The sequence below is a fragment of the Solea senegalensis genome, linkage group LG19 (genome assembly GCF_019176455.1).
Source record: "Solea senegalensis isolate Sse05_10M linkage group LG19, IFAPA_SoseM_1, whole genome shotgun sequence".
NCBI lineage: Eukaryota > Metazoa > Chordata > Actinopteri > Pleuronectiformes > Soleidae > Solea > Solea senegalensis.
In genome coordinates, this window is record NC_058038.1 from 14309419 (window position 1) to 14331492 (window position 22074).

General features: G+C 39.2%; 3 protein-coding genes across 5 annotated transcripts; all 3 read left to right on the forward strand.

Annotated features, from left to right (window-relative positions):
* The first annotated feature begins 2636 nt into the window (after positions 1–2636).
* Positions 2637–5653, forward strand: ypel3 (yippee-like 3). Its single transcript, XM_044050284.1, has 5 exons — positions 2637–2993; positions 4001–4119; positions 4324–4367; positions 4971–5079; positions 5525–5653. Exons 2-5 carry the CDS (start codon positions 4003–4005, stop codon positions 5612–5614), a joined length of 360 nt encoding a protein of 119 aa, XP_043906219.1. The 5' UTR covers positions 2637–2993; positions 4001–4002; the 3' UTR covers positions 5615–5653.
* A 3404-nt stretch (positions 5654–9057) lies between these two features.
* On the forward strand, positions 9058–14995 carry LOC122784875 (V-type proton ATPase 16 kDa proteolipid subunit). Its single transcript, XM_044050283.1, has 3 exons — positions 9058–9302; positions 13234–13417; positions 13808–14995. The coding sequence occupies exons 1-3, from the start codon at positions 9224–9226 to the stop codon at positions 14010–14012; spliced, it is 468 nt and encodes a 155-aa protein (XP_043906218.1). The 5' UTR covers positions 9058–9223; the 3' UTR covers positions 14013–14995.
* A 1402-nt stretch (positions 14996–16397) lies between these two features.
* On the forward strand, positions 16398–21728 carry spsb3a (splA/ryanodine receptor domain and SOCS box containing 3a). 3 transcript variants are annotated; one of them, XM_044050279.1, is made up of 7 exons: positions 16398–16589; positions 17727–17937; positions 18329–18509; positions 18617–18804; positions 18958–19060; positions 19154–19279; positions 19461–21728. In XM_044050279.1, exons 2-7 carry the CDS (start codon positions 17812–17814, stop codon positions 19850–19852), a joined length of 1116 nt encoding a protein of 371 aa, XP_043906214.1. In that variant the 5' UTR covers positions 16398–16589; positions 17727–17811; the 3' UTR covers positions 19853–21728. The 3 variants fall into 3 exon arrangements, with proteins under 3 accessions (XP_043906214.1, XP_043906215.1, XP_043906217.1); XM_044050280.1 differs by having other exon boundaries at positions 17730–17937; XM_044050282.1 differs by lacking the exon at positions 16398–16589 and having other exon boundaries at positions 17873–17937; positions 18334–18509.
* The last annotated feature ends 346 nt before the right edge of the window (positions 21729–22074 follow it).

Genomic DNA, 22074 nt, shown 5'->3' on the forward strand with positions numbered 1-22074 from the left:
CAGATCATAGCACATTAATGCTTACAAAAGCAGTCCGTGGTCTAATTGAACTAGTAAGGCAGACATCTCAGTTAGGATTAGATAAAAAAGGAAAAGTAAACATATAAAAAGTTTAGCATTATTGCTATTATTACTGTTAAAAAGTACATAAACATTAGATATCTCATGCATCTCAGTACAGGGTCTCATATCTTGTCAAATAAATCTCCAATGTCTTCGTTATAAAACCTTAATTTCTCAAGATGCAATGTGTATTTCCCCCCAACCACAAATCATATGTAGACACAGAATCCATTTTTTTTCATACCTATTAACAAAAGATAGAAAAAGTGTATAAGGCTGTCTGGTGGTGACTGAATGTCATTTTATTTTTGAGGCATTAAGGTCTTAAAGTCAACAAAAACATGGGGACATAAAACACAGGTACTACAGATCAGAAAAAGATAAGATAATACTTTATTGTCTGTTTGCACAGAAAAGTGTCTTGCTTTCACCATTCTCACAAACGTAGACAGACGTAAGACAAAGTCAGACCAAAGATTCTGCTATAAGTCTATAACTGGGTTGGGTGTTCATCTGTGTTTGAAAACAGAACTAAATGTACTAAATAGCTCCATAAGCTGAGGGTTTACATGTGCAGTGAACCACACACGCATCATTGTTTCCTTTTCCCCCAGTCATGGTCAAAGTCCATTGATTATCAAGCAGCCTGTTCATGAAACAAAGACTGTATTTGGCTGATGGAATATATTGTGAGTGGATCAGTGTAGACTAAGGTTTTTAATAGAGGTCCTTGTGATGATACAGTCAGGGATATAATGTGTCAAGGACACAGGGAGCATGTTATCAGAAAGAAAGGGATTTATCAACATTAAGGGAAGCTTATATTCAGTGTGTGAAATCATCAAACGATAAAGATTAAAATAAGCAAGGATGGAGTGACACTAACAACTGCACTGTCCAGAGTTCTGCTGGCTGGTCTTTCCAGCTCAATGCTCCCTTCTGGAAAGGGTGACCAGAACAAGTACGGTGGGCACAACTCGACTGTCTTTCTGAAGGTTTATTCCACATACACAGTTGAGCAGACGTCAGTTAGCAGTTAGACAGCATCTTGTTAGTTAGAAGTTAGGTTGTAAAACCAACAAGTCGTACAGGTTCTGATGATAGATAGATTTACAAAGCTGTATACGAAGGCAATAACAAAACATGGCTTTGACAATACACCTTAAAGGCACTTTAAAGGCAATGGTGCTTTGATACCAATTACAACAATGAACAAATAAATAGAATGAAAGACAAATAGCTTTGCCTGCTAGAAAGTTCTACATGCACATTGTAGTTATCTTTAATGGCCAGTTTCACCCAAAGTGAAGGAAATTCAGTTTATAATGTTGAACAATATTTATCCAGCTGCCGAAACTCTAAGGCCAAGGTTCAGTTTGTAAGTGGATCCTTGTAGTTTCTGTCTGACAAAGCCTGAAACTACTGAACATTTATTTTATCTTTAGCTCAATCACAATAACGTTCTGGAAAGATCTATATAGCTGGTTTAATCTTGGAATCAATATTACCTTTTTTCTTTTTAATAAGACTCAGATTTTGGTCTACCAAAGAAGGTGCCAAAGATGGTACACATAAATGTCATTATGGGTTAATATTATAAATTAAATTAAATTAAATTAAATTAAATGTTTGTTGCTTGTTTAAAATGTCAACCCTAATCTTATATTCTTGATCCTCATTGTGTTCTGTTGTTGTGTATGTGTGTATTTATGTACATACTGTATGTGTAGAATGCATATATATAATGTTTTGTACTATACAGTTTCATATGTAAGCCAACGTTCCTAAATAAAGTTTATTTAAAAAAGAAAAGTGGATGTACCTGGAGGGTGGTCTTTGCAATAAAGTTGACTTTAGTGGGATGACACGGTGATGCAGTGGTTGGCACTGTTGCCTCACAGCAAGAAGGTCCCAGGTTAGTAGGGTTTTGATTACATTTTGTAAATGTTTGCAGTGGAAAACCTGCACTTTTTATTTTGTTCTGCAATGTCTCGTTGTCACAATGACAATAAAGATTCTGATTCATAGAGTTTGCATGATGACCCAAGTGCTGCAGTTTCCTCAAACCACCTTAACATGTGTTAGGGTCCCCAGGTGCTGCTCAGTGGCACTGCGGCAGCCCATTGATCCTAGGTCTAAGAAGGGACAAATTTCACCCAGGATGATTAATAAAGTTACCTTAACCTTAGTGATTATTGAATTAGAGGACACAGGTCTGAAATCATTTTTAATAGCTGAACAATTGTTTTCACTCTTTAATGCTCACATTTCTTTCAGGTTACTGTTGTTGACAAGGCACTTTTTGCACTAGTGCTGTTAAAGAGGACAGTCACGTTCACATGTACTTGTGAAGGTCAGGTGTCACAGATCGGATCTGCATTAAAACAGATCTGAAATGGGTCAATACCATGTGAATCACTCCAGTCTGGTGCGATAATGTGAACGTGGCCTATCACTGTGATATCCACACAGGGACTCAGGGACAGTGGGCCTCATGTGAAGCCTCATGTGATTGGTTGACCCACATTGTAAACGTCACGCTGCGGCTATGATTGGTCGACCGGGATTTGTTTTGCAGTCTTCGGACTTCCTCCTCTGCCTGTTTTCATAAACAAACCTTACTTTCTCTCGCGCCAGGTCATCGCGGATGCGCTGTCAGTCAGTGTGCCAGTTTTGTTGAACTCCTGGTTCCGTGTTGCACGAGCTTTGAGACCGAGGCCTGGTTCGTGTTCAAAGAGAGACAGAGAGAGACGCGGGTAAACGCTGCAACAAGCGAAGGCTTGTCTGTGTTGTCTTTATTGTCCGAGTGGTCCACGCATGGTCGACTATCGGACAGAGCCCGACCACGTATCGCTGTATTTGGATGATTTCCAGCTGTCAGTCTCTTTACGTCGCCGTGTAAACCGCGAGGGGCTAATTTTCCAAACCAGGTAAGTCAATAAACACCGGGGAATACCCTGCAATGCACCTTTAACCCGCTGCCTCTGTGGTTTGTTGTGATTATGTGGCGCTAGCATGCTAGCTAACACACACAAAAAAACATGCAAAATGCGATAACACGGGTGAATGTTTCGACGATGTGACTTGCGATAAATGAACACCTCTAGTGTTTATTTATCTGCCTGTTTCACTGATTCCACTTACTGTAAAGGAAGCAGTGAAACAATAGTGATTCTACGTTCTACATGTGAAGGACAGGACAGGACAGGGTACGTCACAATACAATACCATACGTGATCCACGATACCAATAATATCACAATTATGGGATAATCAATATATTGCAAGGAAAACATCACGATATTTGTCTTCATGAAGAAAACAAAGGTTTGCTCTATTTATTCACAACATAGAAAACAATGTGCATAAAGTGTGTATTGAACATGGATGGGGCACATCTTAAAGTACAGTAGCGTTTACCATTATTATTATTATTAGGTAACTTCCACCCAAGTTTCAGCAACTTAATTTGTTAATTAAAATATATATATTTGCCCTGGCATATTAATCGGCTTGGGTTATTGAAGTAAAACTAAAACGACATAAATGTACCTTTATGTATGCAAGAAGCCAAAGGCCCCAAGCTTTCCAAAAATGTTTGGGGGACCCTACACAGCAATCTATCTATGAATTATTTCATACTAGAGATTGCACTTTTTTAATGAAACTTATAAAATGTTAAAATCAAACGTTGCCAGATGAGAAAAGTATAATGATGCTCTGTTTTCAGATGCATTAAAAAAATCAAAAACATGTTTGTCTGAAGCCTTAACAGTGTTAGGAAAATGTTTAGTAAACAAAGCACCTGATTGATCTATGTTTATGGTTAACATCTGTATGACTATCTAGCTGGTCTTCAGAGTCATGTTTGCCTACTTTACTAATCCATGTACAAGACAAACCCTGTTCCTGCTTCCACTTTCCTTCCACTTCCCCAGACATGGTGAAGTTGACAAAAGCCAAGACATTCCAGGCTTACCTGGACTCCTGCCACCGGCGTTACAGTTGTGTGCACTGCCGTGCCCATCTGGCCAACCATGATGATCTCATCTCAAAGGTCAGTGTGCTGCCACCTTCTTTGTTGTTACCGAGCATGTGACTTTGCTTGTACACTGCAAAGCTGTAGACCTGGGCTGAAATTACACTTAAAAGGCATAAAAATTACATTTACTATTATCAAATTGTGTTTGTGATCCTGTTTTTGTCAATTTGTTGTGACTTGTTTTTAATTTCATGTTTCCTCTTCATGTTTGTCTTTTAGTCTTTCCAAGGCAGTCAGGGTCGAGCCTACCTCTTTAACTCTGTGTAAGTATTTTATTTACAAATATTAAGACATGGTCAGTTTAATTCCTATTGAACTCTATTGACGGGAAGTTGGTGATTCTTTGATAGTTTTACTAGAATATTATTTCAGATGTTGTCCATTTCTCTATGAAAACGTATTTTTTCAGTGTCCTGTTTCAAGTAGCAGTAGCAAGTTCACACATTATCAACGGATAATTTGATTTGCTACACAGTGGACTTTGAAGTTGTGTGAGTTCATTGTTGCCATGCTCCTCCTGGGTTAGTGGGTTAGTAGATTAGTAGTCATGCTCTAACTGTAAGATGTGATGGCATCAAGACTTCCAACTCTAAATATTATACTTTAACTTTATTAACAGCATCTGTGAAGTTTAAATTGGATGAGTTCCGGTTCCCTGCCTCCTTTCCCATGACAATCTCATGAACTTAATAGTTGTGGGTTTTTTTTCTTTTAAGAAACGTAAGATGTGTTTAGGCAAACAATTCAAAAGGATATGAGTTTAACATCAGAGTAGATAAATGATACTCGGCTCCAGTTGCTTCTCAGTATATGGTGAGGAGAATCACTGAAGAGCAGCAGTTTGACAAAGGTGCGTTTGGTTTCAGGGTGAACGTCGGCTGTGGTCCTGCAGAGGAAAGGCTGCTGCTCACGGGACTTCACGCAGTGGCCGACATCTACTGTGAAAACTGTCACACCACACTGGGTTGGAAATATGTAAGTGGGCACACCCATCGCTGGCTTGTTTACCAGCTAACATTATTTTTATATTAAGATAACTATGATGTCGGTTTGCATTTCCCAGCTCAGCGTCATCTTTTGGCCACTGATATCATTGCTGTAGCATTACATTCATTTATCACACGTGCTTTAATTACTTGTTGTAGGGCTGCAACAATTATTGTTAAAATGGATTATTAATTGATTACTGAATTAATTGTCAACTATTTTGATAATTGATTACTCAGTTTGAGTCTTATTTTCACTCATTAAAACAAGTTTGTTAAAATCACAAACACACAAAACTGTTGAGCTGCAAAGATTTTACTAAAGAGTGTCTTCATATCATTTGTATGAATCTATCAGTGAGCAGGGCGAACTATGGTCTTAATTAGCTTCATTCTACTTTTTATATTTACCCTTGTGCAACTTCCTTCTGCAGGAACAAGCCTTTGAACTGAGTCAGAAGTACAAGGAGGGGAAGTACATCATCGAGCTGTCTCACATGATAAAGGACAATGGCTGGGACTGAGGGAAGGCTTCATCTTTCACCATGACTGTTGTAAAAAAGTTGCATCCCCTCAACTTAAAGGGTTCCAGTGTAGCTTCCTTATCCTGCATTCGGGGGCCATCGCTTCGAATGGCTTCGCCAACAGTAGCATGTGATGCCTTATCTTTTTCTGTTCTTTGCGTTTTCCAGCGAACCACAACAACACCTTTGCTGATATTGCTATCCTAACTGCTAGTTGTGCTGGGACATGGACTGAATGAGTGCAGGGTTGGTGTGAGAGAGCCTGGCGGGTGTAGTCACACAGGCACGTGTGCATGTTGGGATTTTTAAATCTTGTTCTAGTGATGAAACTCTTTACGATTGACCACAAAAACAGTCTTGCTCTGTAGAAGTGTGGAGGGCAAATACTCGATTGGCATCAGATGCAGGTATATGGATTTCTTTCCCTAATAGACTTCCTGGCCCAAACTGTGTAAAGTATTTCGGCCTATTTAACCCATAGATCATTTACAAGGAATGTAAAGGTTTGGGAATAATTCAAGCAGTGGGGAGGCTTGTTTTTTTCCTATTGGTGAACTTGGTTTTTATAGTAATAAGCGTTTATATTGTGCCAAAGGCAATCTGGGTTTTAAATTAGTGATGGTGAAGCCCACAAAAGTCTCCTGGAATAATTATTTAATCTGAAGTATGAGTGTCTTGTAATTGTAGGTATATACTGTATTTTAATGTGCCTGCGTGTGTGTGTGTGCTGAGACGCCTTAAGCTGGATGGTGCTGAGAAGCATTAGTCTGGGGTTCACAGTTATCCAATGCTGTTGAGATATATCTTCTGTGTTTGTGTATAGCTTAATATTGAGCTGCCCTTATTGACACATTACTTAATCATGTTAGAGTAAAGTGTGATTAGGATGTTGTGTAGCATATTTATGGTGATATTTTTTTTAAGTGTTTGCTTCTTTCATTCATTAAAGTGAACTATTTTAAACTTTTATCATACAGTGTCTGTATCATGCTTAATTGACTATTTTTGTCCATGATATGTCACTGTAAAACAAATTCTTTTCTGTGTTTATTCAAATAACTTGAGTGAGAAAACATTTCACTTCTTCAAAGTATGTAGTCTTATTCACATCCACTTTATTCCCGTAATTGACGATCATAATGTTTTACTTTCTTTTTCACTTTGCTTTTCTCATGGCTGTGACCCCACTTTGCTTCACACATTCAGTTTTAGTTCATGTATTTATGCCAAAACAAAATGACACAAATCTCATTCTTGAAAGTAGAAATCCAGCAGGGTTCTGCTGACACAGAAGTCACAGTAAACTTCTTTACTATGTACTTAACTAGAGAATAAGATCTTTATGTCCAGAGCATATGACCTGAGATGTCCACAAAGTACCTGATAACAATGACAGCAGCTCTCATCTATTAATAAACCCAGTAATTTATTTCATTACATTGTTTTCTGTGGGGGGAAAAGGGCCTCTTTGATGAAATTCCCTTCAAGTCATCCGTAGGAGACGGATGTTTGATGATAAACAACCTGAAAACACATTATCTCTTGTTGTCTCCTTCCATGGCTGTTGCCAGTGGGGAAGAATAAAATGAAAAAGCAATTGAATCAGCTTTGAACTGTGTTAAATGACTTTGAACTGATTAAGATGAATGAAACAAAATAAGTCACTTATTGTAAAGAAATGATGATTATACTTGAAGCAGGCACAGAGTCACATGAGTGAGCTCTGACCAGAACTAAAACCTTTTTGTGGTGGAGGAACTGCTGACAGTCATGAGTGTGCAGGTCTTCCCAGTCGTCTGTTCTGCATTAACTTCTCATTCTTAGTACTAGAATATAGTCTATTGTATGTGTACTTGTGTCTGAACAGAGAACAAGTAGTGAGAAACATGACCTCAGGAGTACTGAGAGACATTAATGTTATTTTTCAGAAATAATAATACACTGCAATTTTGTGTGCGAGTGAATTGTTTGTCTGTATGTGTTGGCCCTGCTGTGATCTGTCGACCTGTCCAGGGTGTTACACCACCTTTCACCCGACGTCAGCTGGGATTGACACCAGCAGCCCTGCAACCCTCATGTGGAGGATAAAGAGGGAGACAATGGATGGATTACACTGCAGAATGTCTGGTATAGGCCATCAAGTGTCAATGTGAATATAAAGGATTGGAGCAATATCAGAATATATAAATACAATTTTTAAAATGTCCCTTGCGACACCACTCACTGACTGAAACTTTGGTCAAAGTCACTGTTGTCAAAAATAAATCTATAATCAACTTGATAAACCAAGTTTTGAGAATTGAAACCTGTAAGAAATTTGTTTAAATAAAGATATAAAGTTTGTATCATATTACAGTACAGTGTATTTGCCATTCACCAGAGAAAAGTTATTATGTTCATCATACTGGTAAACTGTTTATTTAACTTTCCATAAACCATGTTCTGTTTTATAATGATTTCTATTACCATTTATTTTCACACTATACTATAACACTATAACCTATTTCTTCAGTGTGCAAAGTGGCAACAGTGTTATATACAGTGATATTTTTAAATGCATTCATTCATTCATTTATTGTTTTGATTGTGTTCATATTGTTGTTCTTATGTAAGAGAGGTCAGACAAATCCAAACTGGTCTCAGGATATAAACATCAATAAAAGAATACAGATTTCACACACACACAATGTAATAACTCACAACGGGATGCTGTTGGTGAACAGTACATTTAACAATGTTAACAATAGTAAACATTCACCAAAGAAAGGATATTTAATATGATAGCATGAGGTGAAATGTCTATTTAGCTAATACCAGAAACACCCGTTTCCCATGTTCCAGTGTCACCTTGACATAATCTTCTCCGGGAGGTGGCTCTGACTCACTCAGTCACATCAGTCTTCTTTTAAATGACAACTACAGAGACTAATATTTGTTTAAATGAAGCTGCACCTGCCGTGGTTACACGAAAATATAATATACAGTCGACAAACATCACGCGCTGAATGAATGTGTCTTGGCTGTTGATGCTTGCGTTGCAGCGTTGTCTGTCCGTCTAATACACTGCACTGTTTATTTGTTGTATAGTTTAAATTAAAGACAACAATTTGAAGATGCTCATTCGACTATTGACATATAATAATTAGTAAGAAGGCGTGAAGTGACGACTGCCGTTTCAACCGCAGTCAGTGCACTTGCAGCAGAACATACCACAATACGCACGCTCTACTAACTCATTCACAGCATATTTTGTGGTCAGTAAAACTTAAATGAGACGTGATGTTAGGACAAATGCTAGAACGCTAGATTATAGTGTGTCGTATATTTATCATATATAAGGAGAGAGAAACTCGTGGATTTGGTATTTTAAGCCCTAGTGTGTCGAGCACCCCCGTGTCCGCACAAATGGACCCTTCCGAGGCGGTCGGTCATGTGACTTTTTCCGTTTCGCCATTTTCCTCTTGCAGACCCGGTGCTCTCTCTGACGGTTACGTTGTCACCACCTCTGAGCGCTTTTAACCTCCTCGCAGCTGACAGTGGGAACGGGCAAGTCCTGAAAAAGAACAACGCCTGTCTTATAGCTGTATATCCCCGAGAGAGAAGTGAAGCATGTCGTCTGCCCAGGAGAGCCCGGAGTACTCGCCTTTCTTCGCTGTGATGGGAGCCTCTGCGGCCATGGTCTTCAGCGGTAACTACACCTCACTCCTCCGTGTCACCGTCTCAATGATAATGACACATTATACTGATGCTGAAATCTTGTATTGGTGTGAGAAACCACCACCCGGTTGTTGTGAGCCCGCTACGTAGGTCGGTCACGCACCTGCTACTGATGCGAGGCAGAGTCAGTGCAAGGTGTCCGCCGTCATTAAGCCGCTGACCACTCGGCCCTCACGCCGCCAGCACCGAGCCCCCTTCTCTTCCCTTCTCTGACGATATTTGCTGGCATCTGCTGCTTGGTTTAGTGACGCAGGCCGGTGCTGATGAGGCGTCTGTCATCGCCATTGACTTATTTTTTATAGTCTTATAGACTTATTGTATTCGGTCATTTTTGCGTTAAATATGCGTTTATTTCTGCTCTGACATCGATTCATCCAGCGCGTGTCTGCCCGTAGGGTTTAACTGTGTCGAAGGAGAGTCAGGGCCTGCACGCGAGTGTGAGGGATTAAAGGGAAAATCCGTCCATTCAGTCAAGTGCAGGGTAGGCAGGGTACACCTAGTGTGTCAGAGGAAGTCTGAGAAGGTCCTATTCATTGACAGGGATCTCCACCAGCAGCATATGTTATACACAGGCCTGATGTATTGTTAGTTAATATAGATCAAGATCAGGTTTCATTTATTCAAGGTTAATCAGTCACATTTTTTGATTATTCCTTTTACTGATTATGTAACATGAGGTCTAACTATTTGGTCATCTATTCTATTCACTCATTTATCTGCCCATGTAAGCATTGACATAGGAATCAGTCCATATATGTAATTGTATAATTTAGAGATGAATTTTGTTGCTGATTTCATCACACACTGTAATGACAGTTGGATGAATAGGCGTTTGTATGTATGACGCAAAAATGTAAGAAGATACACAAATATCACAGTGAAATTGAAAAGAAAAGGCGTTACACAGCTATAAAAAGAATGGGAATTATATATAAAAGACATACAATACAAAAAGGGGAGCTATATTAAATCATCATCTAAATTTCAGAGCACATTGGCAGTTGGGACGTTGGTATTGGGAAGTCGAGGTATTTCGATTCCTGTAGAAACGGACAGCTGGCTCTGTAATTGGGAACTCGCTACTGATTTGATGATGATGATTTGGTAGCATCTTGTGTTGTCTGTCCATCTAGTCATTTACTGACTATTTTTTGTTTTACATTACTACAGAGTTGCACAGTTGCATCTTCTCTCAGTAGAATTTCAGGTAGAGTATAAAGTAGTGATCCAATACCAGTGCTTTCTCCCAAGTATAAAATCAGATTGGGGATTATTGATATTATTAAAACATGGCATGTTGGTCGGTGGCCTGTTTTAACCTGAAATTTGTGAGATACATTTGTGTGCTAAGGCTACAAGGGAAAACCATAAGGAAATAAAAGGTTCTTCTCTGTAGTGCTTCAAAATATTAACTTTACAAGTAACACGATTTTGAAAGCCTCTACAGCTATTTTTCTGTTCTGGAATAAAAAAATCCCCAAAAATAACAGAATTGCTCTTGTGTAGCACAGCACTGTCTGTGATGATAAATGACTTGTGTATGTAGTTTTATCCATTTCTTGTCAACGTTGTAAAGTCTGTACAACACTAAAAATTACAATATGAGTTTGTTAAAATACATCTGAATAACTTAAGATAGTAAAGAATAATATTACATAAAACATGTCCTTGCCATTTCCTTCAGTTGGAAACAGTCACGATCTTAACTGAGTGGACAAACTGTTCCTGTATAAACCTGTAAAAGCACCAGTGTCCCTGACTGAACAGGACATTTGAAATGAAAATACATGCATCAGCTTTACATTGGTAGAACACGCAGTTTGATCTTTCACGGCTGATTTTGCTGCAGGCAGCCTCACAACTGTGGTACACTTAACATTGTTTGTGTGTGTGTGTGTGAGAGACTAGAAGGAGAAGGAGAGATCCAGATGCTGCCACCTCAATCACACCATGTTTGAAGGTTGTCCTCCTAATGTTATTGGTTTGCCTTTTTGCCGACCAAAGATTTTTATTTTTTGCTCCATGACAAATCTTCAGCTTTGTAGGTCACCTCCCCTCACGTGATTAAGACTACCCTCTGATGCAGAGACTTTTATTTAAATGCCCTTAAAAACAATTGGAGCTTATATCTATACAATTCAACAAACAGGCTAGTGGGCAAGTTATGTACCGAAAAATATTGTGTTACTCTAATAAGAACGACTACTGCTTCCTATCTGTTAACCATCATTTCTTTTTCATTGGAATACAGCAACTATTTAATATAGCAATACTTCACAGATTTGAGTCTGGAAACTGTGCCAATATTTCAATAAAATCTCCATGCTGCTGTAGTGTCAAAACAGTTGCTTGTTTGTTCACATTGGAGCTGGTCTAGGATTTCAGAGGGTTTCAGTTGTACAAGGTGGAAGGCATGATTAACTATTTAGTGAAGCAGGTAGGAAAGATGATCCTTATTGAACATTTTATGCAACTCAATCGTGCATATCATATCTGAAGACGCTCTGGTCAGAGGTGTCATGTCCAACTAGTGTTTCCAATGGCAGTGATCAATCTCTAGATGTCCACAGTCTGCTGTCTATATGCAGATTATTCTTGTGCTGCTTAGTGCAAAGCAGTTCAATTATTAGAAACCATTTTGGGCTGTTTATTTACATGGAGTGTATTCACAGTACTCACTGAATGTGCCAACACACCCACAGCAGCAAGTGAGAAGCAGTGAAAGCTGCATTGTGTGATTATAATTTTTTTTAATTCTCTCCTGCAGGGCTTGTATGCAATTGTGTGTTCAGTTTCTCTTGCCGTTTGTTGCCATGAAAGCCTTGTATGGTAACCTGTAATTATTGTCCATGTAGATTGACAAATTCATGGTAACAGTCCTAGCTCTGAACACTGTTAACAGCACATATTTCTCATTACACTGAGCTAAGATGCTGGTGAACCATCAGAGGGAAAGGAATTGATGGATGTGTTCTCTGTCGCTGCTGGTGAAATGTCTGACCCCCACAACACCTGATTTGAGCTGTAGATAAAATAAGCACCTGAAACAGTAATTTTTTTGTAATTTGATTGCGTTTAGTGTTGGATGATTTCAAAATTAGCAATGTGTTAGTTAAAGCTGTGCAATTTTATAAAGGCCAGTAGTGCCACCAACTATAGAGTCCAACAATAAAAGTAACACACCCAAAAAGAAACCTGACATTTTATAAAATGAAGATATTCTTAAAGCAAATGATTATTGCAAGGCTTCTCTTACTGTACATTGTTTTAGATTTTGTATTTCCAAGTGCAGTACCCACATCTCTGGCTTCAACTGACTCAGCATCATGGCACATTGCCTCGCTTATCCTCTGTATTGGCATGGCTGTCTTTTGGCATACAAAAGTGGCTCATTTAGTGATATATCTGTCACATTTATAGCACACGCTGCATACTCTGGTGCCCTGAGAAAGTCACCTGCCAAGTTTGAAGCCTGTCAAGTGACCTGCTGAACAGTTTTGAGATTAACAGACGGACAGATAGACGTACGTTGGCTTTACACTCCTGTCACCCTCTGTGACACCACATTTTAAATCAAAGGGCTTGACTGAGTCAGCATAGTGTGCATGGCACAGTGACGCATCAAAGCGCCACTAACTGTAACTTGCCATGACATCAAAGTGACACAGGCAGACAGGCCCACACACACTGACAGACAATAACTGAATTAATAGACATTGTATGTTGTATATAAATGTACCCAACTCACTATAAATGTTGTGTTCATTCTGTGTTGGCTTAAATTATTAAGAGAATGAGAAGTGGTGGACAAACACTTTCACAGTTCAATCATTTTGAGTGATGAGTTGAGAGAGATTGATGTGAACCGATGAATGAACACAAACTTCCCTCTCTCCCTTCAGCATTAGGAGCAGCATATGGTACAGCAAAGAGCGGCACGGGGATTGCTGCCATGTCCGTGATGCGGCCAGAGCTCATCATGAAGTCCATCATCCCCGTGGTCATGGCCGGTATCATTGCCATCTACGGGCTAGTGGTGGCTGTGCTGATAGCAAACAACATCTCTGACAGAATCAACCTCTACAAGTACGATGAATCACTTTACATGTGTAGTAGTTTCAGCTTCTTTGGAGTGTTTCATAATTTTGTGTCAAATCCAGTTGCAGTGTCTTGCGTTTCAGTAATGCAAATGTTTAAATGTCATTGAGACATTTGCGTTGCTTTACAAGAGAAATAGAATTGCACTTATTTTATAGATTTTTACTTTCACAGCAGTTTTACCGGCAGGGTAACGACTACAGGGTGGGCCCAGTTATGTTCTGTAACCTCATTGTGAAACTGCAACTGTTTCTGCTCTTTTAAGTTTTATTTGCATGTGAGGTTGAGGAAGTTATATACAACTTGCCCTCTGATTTGTGGGCTTGGCTGTGTTTTTATGATGTTACGCTGATCGTATTTTTGTTCTCCCTTCAACAGGAGTTTCCTGCATCTTGGTGCTGGTCTGAGTGTGGGCCTGAGTGGTCTTGCAGCTGGGTTTGCCATTGGAATTGTGGGCGATGCGGGGGTCCGAGGCACTGCTCAGCAGCCCCGGCTTTTCGTGGGCATGATCTTGATCCTGATCTTCGCTGAGGTGCTGGGGCTTTACGGCCTTATTGTGGCCCTCATCCTCTCCACAAAATAAGTGTCTGCATCAAACACCATCTCATTCATTCCACATTAAAGCAGCAAGAACAAATAGGAGATTTTCACCTACTTCCATTACACCCTGTGGGTCTGACAGGATGGGATGGCAACAGAAACATGTTGGCAGTCGACTTTGACTGCTCACTCCTCAGTAGACGTGATCTATTTGTGATCTATCCATAATGTTTAAAGCCATCCAGTTGTGTCAGGTCCTTTTGTGTACAGAATGGGCATGATGATGTATTGGTTGTTGTGGGATGATGTGTGGACAGTCTGCCTGATTTGTTGTCTGATCTTAATCTGTACAGTGATCCAGAGTCCCTCCACCCTTGTAAATGTAGTAACCAGTCTGTGCTGTGAGTGTGAGTATAAATGTTTACCTCTCTGACCACCCCCCTTCCTTTTGGTTTTTGTTTTATGTTGGTGGTTTTGATTGTAATTCTCTGTTTTGAAACTGCTGAAAAATTGTGCACATTAGTATTTTATTTTTTTCCATGTTCTTTTTTGGGGACCATGTTTGAAATCAGGAGCTGTCGAGACATATTTTTGTCACTATTTATGGAAAGATATGAAGATATTGACTTCATGAATCTGTCTAAATGGAATATTGTTAATATCAAATACCCTATATACATAAAAATACATATAAATTATCTGTGTATAGTTAGATTATTGCACTGTGGGTAATTGTTAAAAGTGCTTGGAATTCCTCTGGATGTAGTGTGATTATTAATGGAGGATGTCCACATGTTAACTTGGAGCTGACTGTGACTGTGTGTATGTGAGTGAGTGAGTGAGTGAGTAAGTGTGAGAGAGTTACCCGAGTGCAGAATGCGTGTAAGTGAATTTTATGTTTAATATGACATTCTCAATCACTAGTATTGTTTACCTGTAGTGCTGCTGTCTTTTTGTTTCTTGTTAAAAGGTCACTGTTCAGCCATACCTGTCAGATTTCCGAATAAAACTCAACCTCCTCCAGAACATCATTGTCAGCCTTTTTATGTCTGATCTCAAAGTTAAATACCTGTTTAGGTCTAAAGCATTTTTGGAAAATTTGAAAAAAATTGAAATGTAAAGCAGAAAGTACTGTACAGTGCAAACATTTTATTTCCAACAAGTTATATATAGCATTTTACTTTTGTTCCATTTTCACAGTTGTAGATACAGTAATACAGCAAAGCAACAGAGTGCAATCCGGTCACAAGATAAGAGTGAGGGGTGATGACATTGTTAATGTGGCAGGACGGAGTTGGCAAATTTCTTCCACTTATGTTTTTTCTTCTTTTTCTTTCCATGTTTACTTCATTGTTGCTCTAATATAAATCAAATCAAACTTAAAATGGAACTACATGAGAAGTTAAGAGGGCAGACCCGTTTGTGGAACTGCTGATAGCGACATGTCAAGGGGCCCCAAGAGGGAACTACTTTTTACAACTACAAACAGGTGTGGCACAACATTTATGGCACAATTTTAAACTATAATTCCAAACTATGTTACATTTTACCTGTGTATTATAGATTCATTTATCATAATTTTTATATTCAAAACTGTTTAGTGGAGTAAAATCAAAGTAGCAAAGGTACTGATATAAGATAATAATAATAATAATACTCAAGTAAAATAGTTATTTTCTATGGTAATGACATTTAATATGGTGGTTATTGTGTGTATTATTTACTGTGAATACAGACGTTTGAGTTATTTTTGCAGTGCTGAATTTGTACTTTTACTTCACTAGAGTACATAAATAATTCTGCAGCCTTGCATAAATGAACCTCAGTCACATGTGGTGGTGGAGAATGGCTAGAGTTTGAAGGAGTCACTGAAAACTTGCCATGCTCAGGACTGAGCTGGTCATAGTTTACGTGTCTGTGTTTTCCTCACTTGTCACAGGATTATTTTTGCTGTTAGATCACAGGTAGTTGTAAAAATTCAAAACATGTGAAACCCATTCACAATGAATAGTTTTTTTTCTTTGAATGTAGTGTTTAAATGGTACATGTCATATGCATTCACTATAATTAATGCAATATCTTATTCAGCTGATATACATTCATTCACATCCACTTTTAATCTTTGGCACATGGATATTTACTTTTGTACTGGATATCAGACATTTGTACTGTACAGTTTTGGAGAAATTTCAAGTGAAACGTCCCATATTTGCACTTTTTAATCCAAAAATTATCAAATTGTTTTGGGTAAAGTACTTTTAATCCCGATATTTATGCTATTTTGGTATGTATTGGTGCATTTTACAACACCTTAGACAAGTGCAGCAATGCTATTGTATTTTGAAAACAGTAAGGGTATATTTTTGAGTCGTGGTATTCCGTGATATAGTGGGTTGGTTTTTTTTTTGTCGCGCAGACCTGGCAACCCTGGTGCTGACGTTAGCTCCCACTGCGATTGTTTACGCTCAGACTCATGTAAAGTAGGTCATGGAGGAGCGACACTTAGCCTGTCTCTCATCCAACTGTCCACAATCATTTAAGTTACTGTAGGTGTCTTCGAGCTGCGGCAGCATCTCTGCGGGAATCTATATTTTGCGAGCTGGTTGTGAAAAACGCGCAGGTAATGTCAATCTCCCATTTCATCTGAGGCGAGTAGCTGCAGCATGCTAATGGAAGCTAACTTACTAGCTACTGTACGTGCATTATTCCACCTTCGACCAGGTCTTTCCACATTTCATTTGGCGCATGAACCGTGGACGCACATTAACAAGCGACACGTAACAGAGTACTCGGCTATATATACACGCATGCAGCCTGCCGTCTGACCTGAAATGTGATGCCGCTGACCTTGTTATATGCCGTGTTAGCCTGTTATAGCCGACCAACGTTTCGTGCTTCTGCGGGGTAGCTGCTCTTGTTAGCCAGAACGAGCTAGCTGGCTTTCGATCAAACAGTGATGAAGTGCAGGTGTAAGAGAAACTACAGGTGTGGGTTTTTGCTTTTTCCTTGCAACTTATCGATTTCTTTTCTCCCCAGCCAAGTGGCTCCTTATATTTTTTGCATTTACTGACATGTAGGTCTCCGCAGTCCAGCTGTGTCGGCTGGTAGTTTTGTTGTTTTTTCCTTTTCTATTTCACGGGAAACCTGAAATGCTTCGAAGGCCACTGGAGAATCCACATATTGTCTCGGTAGTTCTTGCTTCTTCTAACGCCACTTTTTTTTGGCGTTTGATACCGGCACAGGTTCGTGAATGTACTGTATACAGGTACAATTGCGCCCATGATTATATGAAATCGACGGTATCGCTAAGGGATGAACGATATTGGACTTACCGATAATAAGTTTTTCCCTGCACCCAAATGCAAAGGCCATTTAGTCTCTTCTGTCATGAAAGGAATATTTAGCCTTGGCATGTCGCAACCAACTAACCCCCATCTTGGTGTGTTTGACTTGCTCTGCCAGTACTGATATCCTGCTGATAGTATTGTGCATACCTAGTACCATTACTTCCCTAGTGTAGCAGGTGCAAGATAAAATAAAAGTAAAATACACTTGGTGAAAAGGAATACATGTTTATGTCATGAAGTAAAAGTATCAATATTGATACAGTGTGGAAATATTAGGTTGGTACCCCGCCCAATGTGTGTATGCTCTTGTTATTTAAACAGTAATGTCAATGTAAAACATCCCATCAGAATACAAAGGTCTGTGGCTGTCTGTGCATCTCTACATAAACATGTCTTTTGTTGTCTTTCAGCAGCTGGACTGATGTTCCTCTTTTATCATTTTGCCTAAACCTGAACTGACCTGTCAGGCTACTTTCTACACCGTGAGTTGCTACCATGTCTCGACGAAGCAGGAACAGTCGTGCTTGGAGATATGTCTGGGGAGGGATTCGGCGGGATGCTGATGCCCGGGCGCTTGTGCTGGCCTCTGAAAGTGAAGAATGGAACTATGAACGCCTAGAGGTAACCACGCGGCTGCATCTGAATAGTTTTAAAGTGTTACATCTTATTTTCCATTTGTGTCATATGATGCCAGTTGATTACTGCAAGATTCACCTCAGGGACTCTTGTTAACCAAAAGCCTATAGTTTGTCAGTGGCCATTATTAGCACAGTTTGTTCATACTCATATTTGATGCTGGAGGCTTGAGGATAAGTTGTTTACATGCTTTGTATCAAGTTTAATAATTTTTCCACAGAAGGGAATGTACTAGGATGTTTGCCTTTGACAAAAAATTGTAGAGCCGCATGTTTTTAGCACAACAACCAATCTCTTTGTGATAGCCTAATATTCAAAATTAGCACCTTTTTTTAACACAGAATTTCACTATTTCGATCTGCAATTTGCTCCCAAGTACAGTGATTCTGACTCAGAGGCGGACTTTTCAGCTGTGATGGTCCCTCCAGTTCCCAGTGCGGTGCCTGTGACCGGAGAGTCCTACTGTGGCTGCGATTCCCAGGCTGAGACCAACTACAACTCTCGCCTGCGAGGTTTCCACCAAGTAAAAGACTGCCATTGTGGAGAAGATGACCAAGGTACACACCCACTGCTGCTCTTGTTTGTTGGCTGTTATCAGGTTAAATAATCTAAAACTACATTTCTTATGTCATTGACCTGAATTGAAACACTTCTAATGTTGTAGAATTTGACTGGGTGTGGGATGTCAACAGCCGATCGACGGCAACATTACTGAGCTGCGACAATCGCAAAGTGAACTTCCACTCTGAATACAGCTGTGGCACAGCTGCGATTCGTGGATCCAAAGAGCTGGCTGAAGGGCAGCACTTTTGGGAAATTAAGATGACGTCCCCAGTGTATGGAACAGACATGGTGAACCTCTATTCCTTACCCTCTCACATTAGCATGTTCTTATAATGTAAAGGCATTTCCTAAAAAAAACACAACATTGTATCTAAATCAAGGGCTTTACTGAGTATAAGCTCAAGATTGTTTATACTTTCTTACTTGTTTATTTATGAACAGATGGTAGGCATTGGTACTTCTGATGTCAACCTAGACAAATACAGACACACGTTCTGCAGTCTGCTGGGCAAAGATGCAGACAGCTGGGGTCTCTCTTACACTGGTAAGACCAACACAACAACACTGTAATGTAACAAAGACTTACTGTAATGATTCTCATGTGAGTAAAGCATCATTGGTCACCATATTGTTTCAGGTTTGTTGCACCATAAAGGAGACAAGATGAACTTCTCCTCTCGGTTCGGACAGGGGTCCATTATTGGAGTCCATCTAGACACGTGGCATGGCACACTTACTTTCTTCAAGAATCGAAAGTGTATAGGTTAGTATTGACAAGCAGCGGACACTGTTCAGATCAGAGTGCCAGTTTTTGGAACTTGTACTGGTGTGACACTAACATTTGATAACTACTGACTTTTTTATTCTGTAGAATACTTTAAAACTAGTGTTGAAATAGGATATGACACATAAACATGACATTTTTGTCTCCTGTGTCAATCTAGGTGTTGCAGCCACAGAGCTACAGAATAAGAAGTTCTATCCAATGGCCTGCTCCACTGCAGCGAAAAGCAGCATGAAGGTGATCAGGTCGTGCTCGGCACCCACCTCGCTGCTCTACCTTTGCTGTGCTCGCCTCCGCCAGCTGCTGCCAGACTGTATAGACACCCTAGATGTATTGCCACTGCCACCAGGTCTTCGTCACTTACTCCACCATAAATTGGGTTGGGTGCTCAGTCTCAATTGTGGTACCACAGAAGAAACTCCAGATGGGCCTGAATGTCCCTCACAATCACCCGTCCCGGCCTTGGCTGGACCGTCATCCTCCGAGAGCGATTCAGAGGGTTGCACGTCAGACCCTGAAGCCTGTCAGAGGAAAAGATGCCGCTGGACTTGACGGGAGAGATTGAATCCTACCTCCTCTGAAACACTGGCCGAGGTTACTGTCCCACGGCTTCTAACATAGTGTTACTCCATCTGCTTCAAGCTTTCCTCTGCATCACTGTTTCGGGGTGTTTGAGAGAGTAACAAGGTTCATTGAAGCAGAGACAGTGGTATGTAGATGGTGAACTGTAACAGCAGAAATTCTCCCTGCAAATTTTATTACTGTGATCTTCTCTTAAATGCCATTAAATTGTCTTCATGCTCATAATTTACTCAAAAACAATAAGTGAAAAGATGGAAAGATGGTGTTTTGTTAGCGATATCTTTTTTTTTTTTTGCTATTGATCAGTGGCAATGAGATTAATTATGCAGGTTAAATTGTACATTGAGACACTGAAGTAATATATGGCCAGATTTTGGTCATCATCATAGTATATTTGCAAAAAAAGAGAGACTGTAAATGTATATTCTGTGTGTTTTGTCATGTATGCAAATAACGTTTATTGTTTTCAACCTAAATGCGATCCATGCATTATCACAGTGATCTGTTACCTGTTCAACTGGCATCTCTTGATTTTATGTTCAGATTCCAAAGTGAGAATCAGTTGGTATGATTTCTTACCTGCAGGTCACGGCTCTTTAACAAACTGTGAAAATACTCAACACAGGACGTGTAAGGAACAAGAGTGCACTTTACAGCTTTTAGTGAATCATCTCCAAGCAACTGAAACACATTGAATTGTTGATCACGTTAATGATAAACATTATGAGATGAGTATTTAACATTAATGGCTGCATCAAGCTTTCACCAGCTTTTCAAAAGTCTGCAAAGTCATGCTTGTTGTTTATACAAATTATGGATTTCCTCTTTCTAAAAGATGTAACCAGTGTACATTGTCCTTTTACTCAGATGAGACCTCTACACATTTTATGTAACTTTTATTGCGATTATATCTTTGTAGTCTTTTTTTAAAATGTTTATTTGATTGACAAAAGATTTTAATGTTAGTTTTTTTTCCTCTGAAATGTTTATGCAATTTAATTTTTTGTTGGTCAGACTGTTTCCTCAACAGCTGTGCTTAATTCTCAATCACTCACTGCAGCATATAGCATAATTACATGTGGCTAAAACATGATTTAAATTGCTTTGATACTTTTTGGTAATGAACTCAACCATAACAACTAGTGGTCAATGTTTCTCTGGTGAAACTTTAATGAAATATAAATATTGTTGCTGTCACCCGTTTAGCTACAGGGGCTGAGTGGTTTATACCAATTTAAACATGAGTGAGTAGGGTTAGATATTCAGTATAAATATATTTGTTTAAACCTCTTCAGACTGCCAAACCATGACAATGTTAGCATAATAATAGTGTTGAATCTACAGTTTGCCTACTGCTGCATCAGTCACGAGTATCTGATCATGTTCACTCCTCAAGGTCTTGGTTTTGGTAGATATTAAACATTTAAGGTCATATGCAATACAGGAGTATTCTGTAAAGATGATTTTCAGGAGGAAGTAGTGTGTTGGGTTCCATTAAAAGACACACTGGCAGAACAACTGAGGCGATGGTTCCAGAGGATCATGCGTAGTGAAAGTACATGTAATTCTGTCCTTTTGTGTTATAAATGATCAGAACCTCCTTTCTGTAGATCCATTAATGTAACCACAATGGTTAGATAGAGTCAAGCAGATCTTCCTCTGTCTTCACATTGATGCATCAGAGCACTTTGACTTGCTGATATATTGTAAATTTGAGAATTATAAGTGTTTCTATGCTCTGTGTCATATTAACAATACTGTATGTGATACTGGTCTTTTTTTTCCTGTATTAACGATCAGCATGATTTTCTGCTGAAAATAAAATGAATGCTAAATATGCACAGTGGACTGGACTCAGCCATATCTCATTACTCATTACCTCGAGAATCATGGTGATGACTTGAGATTTTTGTCAGGGAAGTGCTGAGATTGAACACTGGTGAAAGAAACAACATTACAGGAGTTTCATCTGCCAATCTCACCTCACATAGGGCAATAGACAGGGTACACCCTGGTAGGGCTGAACATTTTTGAATAAATATGTAATTGCAATTATTTTGACAGGAATTGTGATTGTGATTTGTGATATCAGAGGGAATGGTCATTTTTACATCATTATTCTAATTTTCACTTAAAAAAATTATTTAAAATTATTATTGTGTGACATTTGTGCCCACATTTTGACTATAACA

Bases quoted from the DNA above. Each gene is read 5' to 3' on its own strand.
- LOC122784875 (XM_044050283.1), top strand. From the start codon at position 9,224: ATGTCGTCTGCCCAGGAGAGCCCGGAGTACTCGCCTTTCTTCGCTGTG. The intron at 9,303-13,233 runs GTAACTACACCT...CTCTCCCTTCAG, and splicing joins TGCGGCCATGGTCTTCAGCG to CATTAGGAGCAGCATATGGT. The intron at 13,418-13,807 runs GTACGATGAATC...TCCCTTCAACAG, and splicing joins GACAGAATCAACCTCTACAA to GAGTTTCCTGCATCTTGGTG.
- ypel3 (XM_044050284.1), top strand. From the start codon at position 4,003: ATGGTGAAGTTGACAAAAGCCAAGACATTCCAGGCTTACCTGGACTCC. The intron at 4,368-4,970 runs GTAAGTATTTTA...GTTTGGTTTCAG, and splicing joins GCCTACCTCTTTAACTCTGT to GGTGAACGTCGGCTGTGGTC. The intron at 5,080-5,524 runs GTAAGTGGGCAC...TTCCTTCTGCAG, and splicing joins CCACACTGGGTTGGAAATAT to GAACAAGCCTTTGAACTGAG.
- spsb3a (XM_044050279.1), top strand. From the start codon at position 17,812: ATGTCTCGACGAAGCAGGAACAGTCGTGCTTGGAGATATGTCTGGGGA. The intron at 18,805-18,957 runs GTGAACCTCTAT...ATTTATGAACAG, and splicing joins CAGTGTATGGAACAGACATG to ATGGTAGGCATTGGTACTTC. The intron at 19,061-19,153 runs GTAAGACCAACA...ATATTGTTTCAG, and splicing joins CTGGGGTCTCTCTTACACTG to GTTTGTTGCACCATAAAGGA.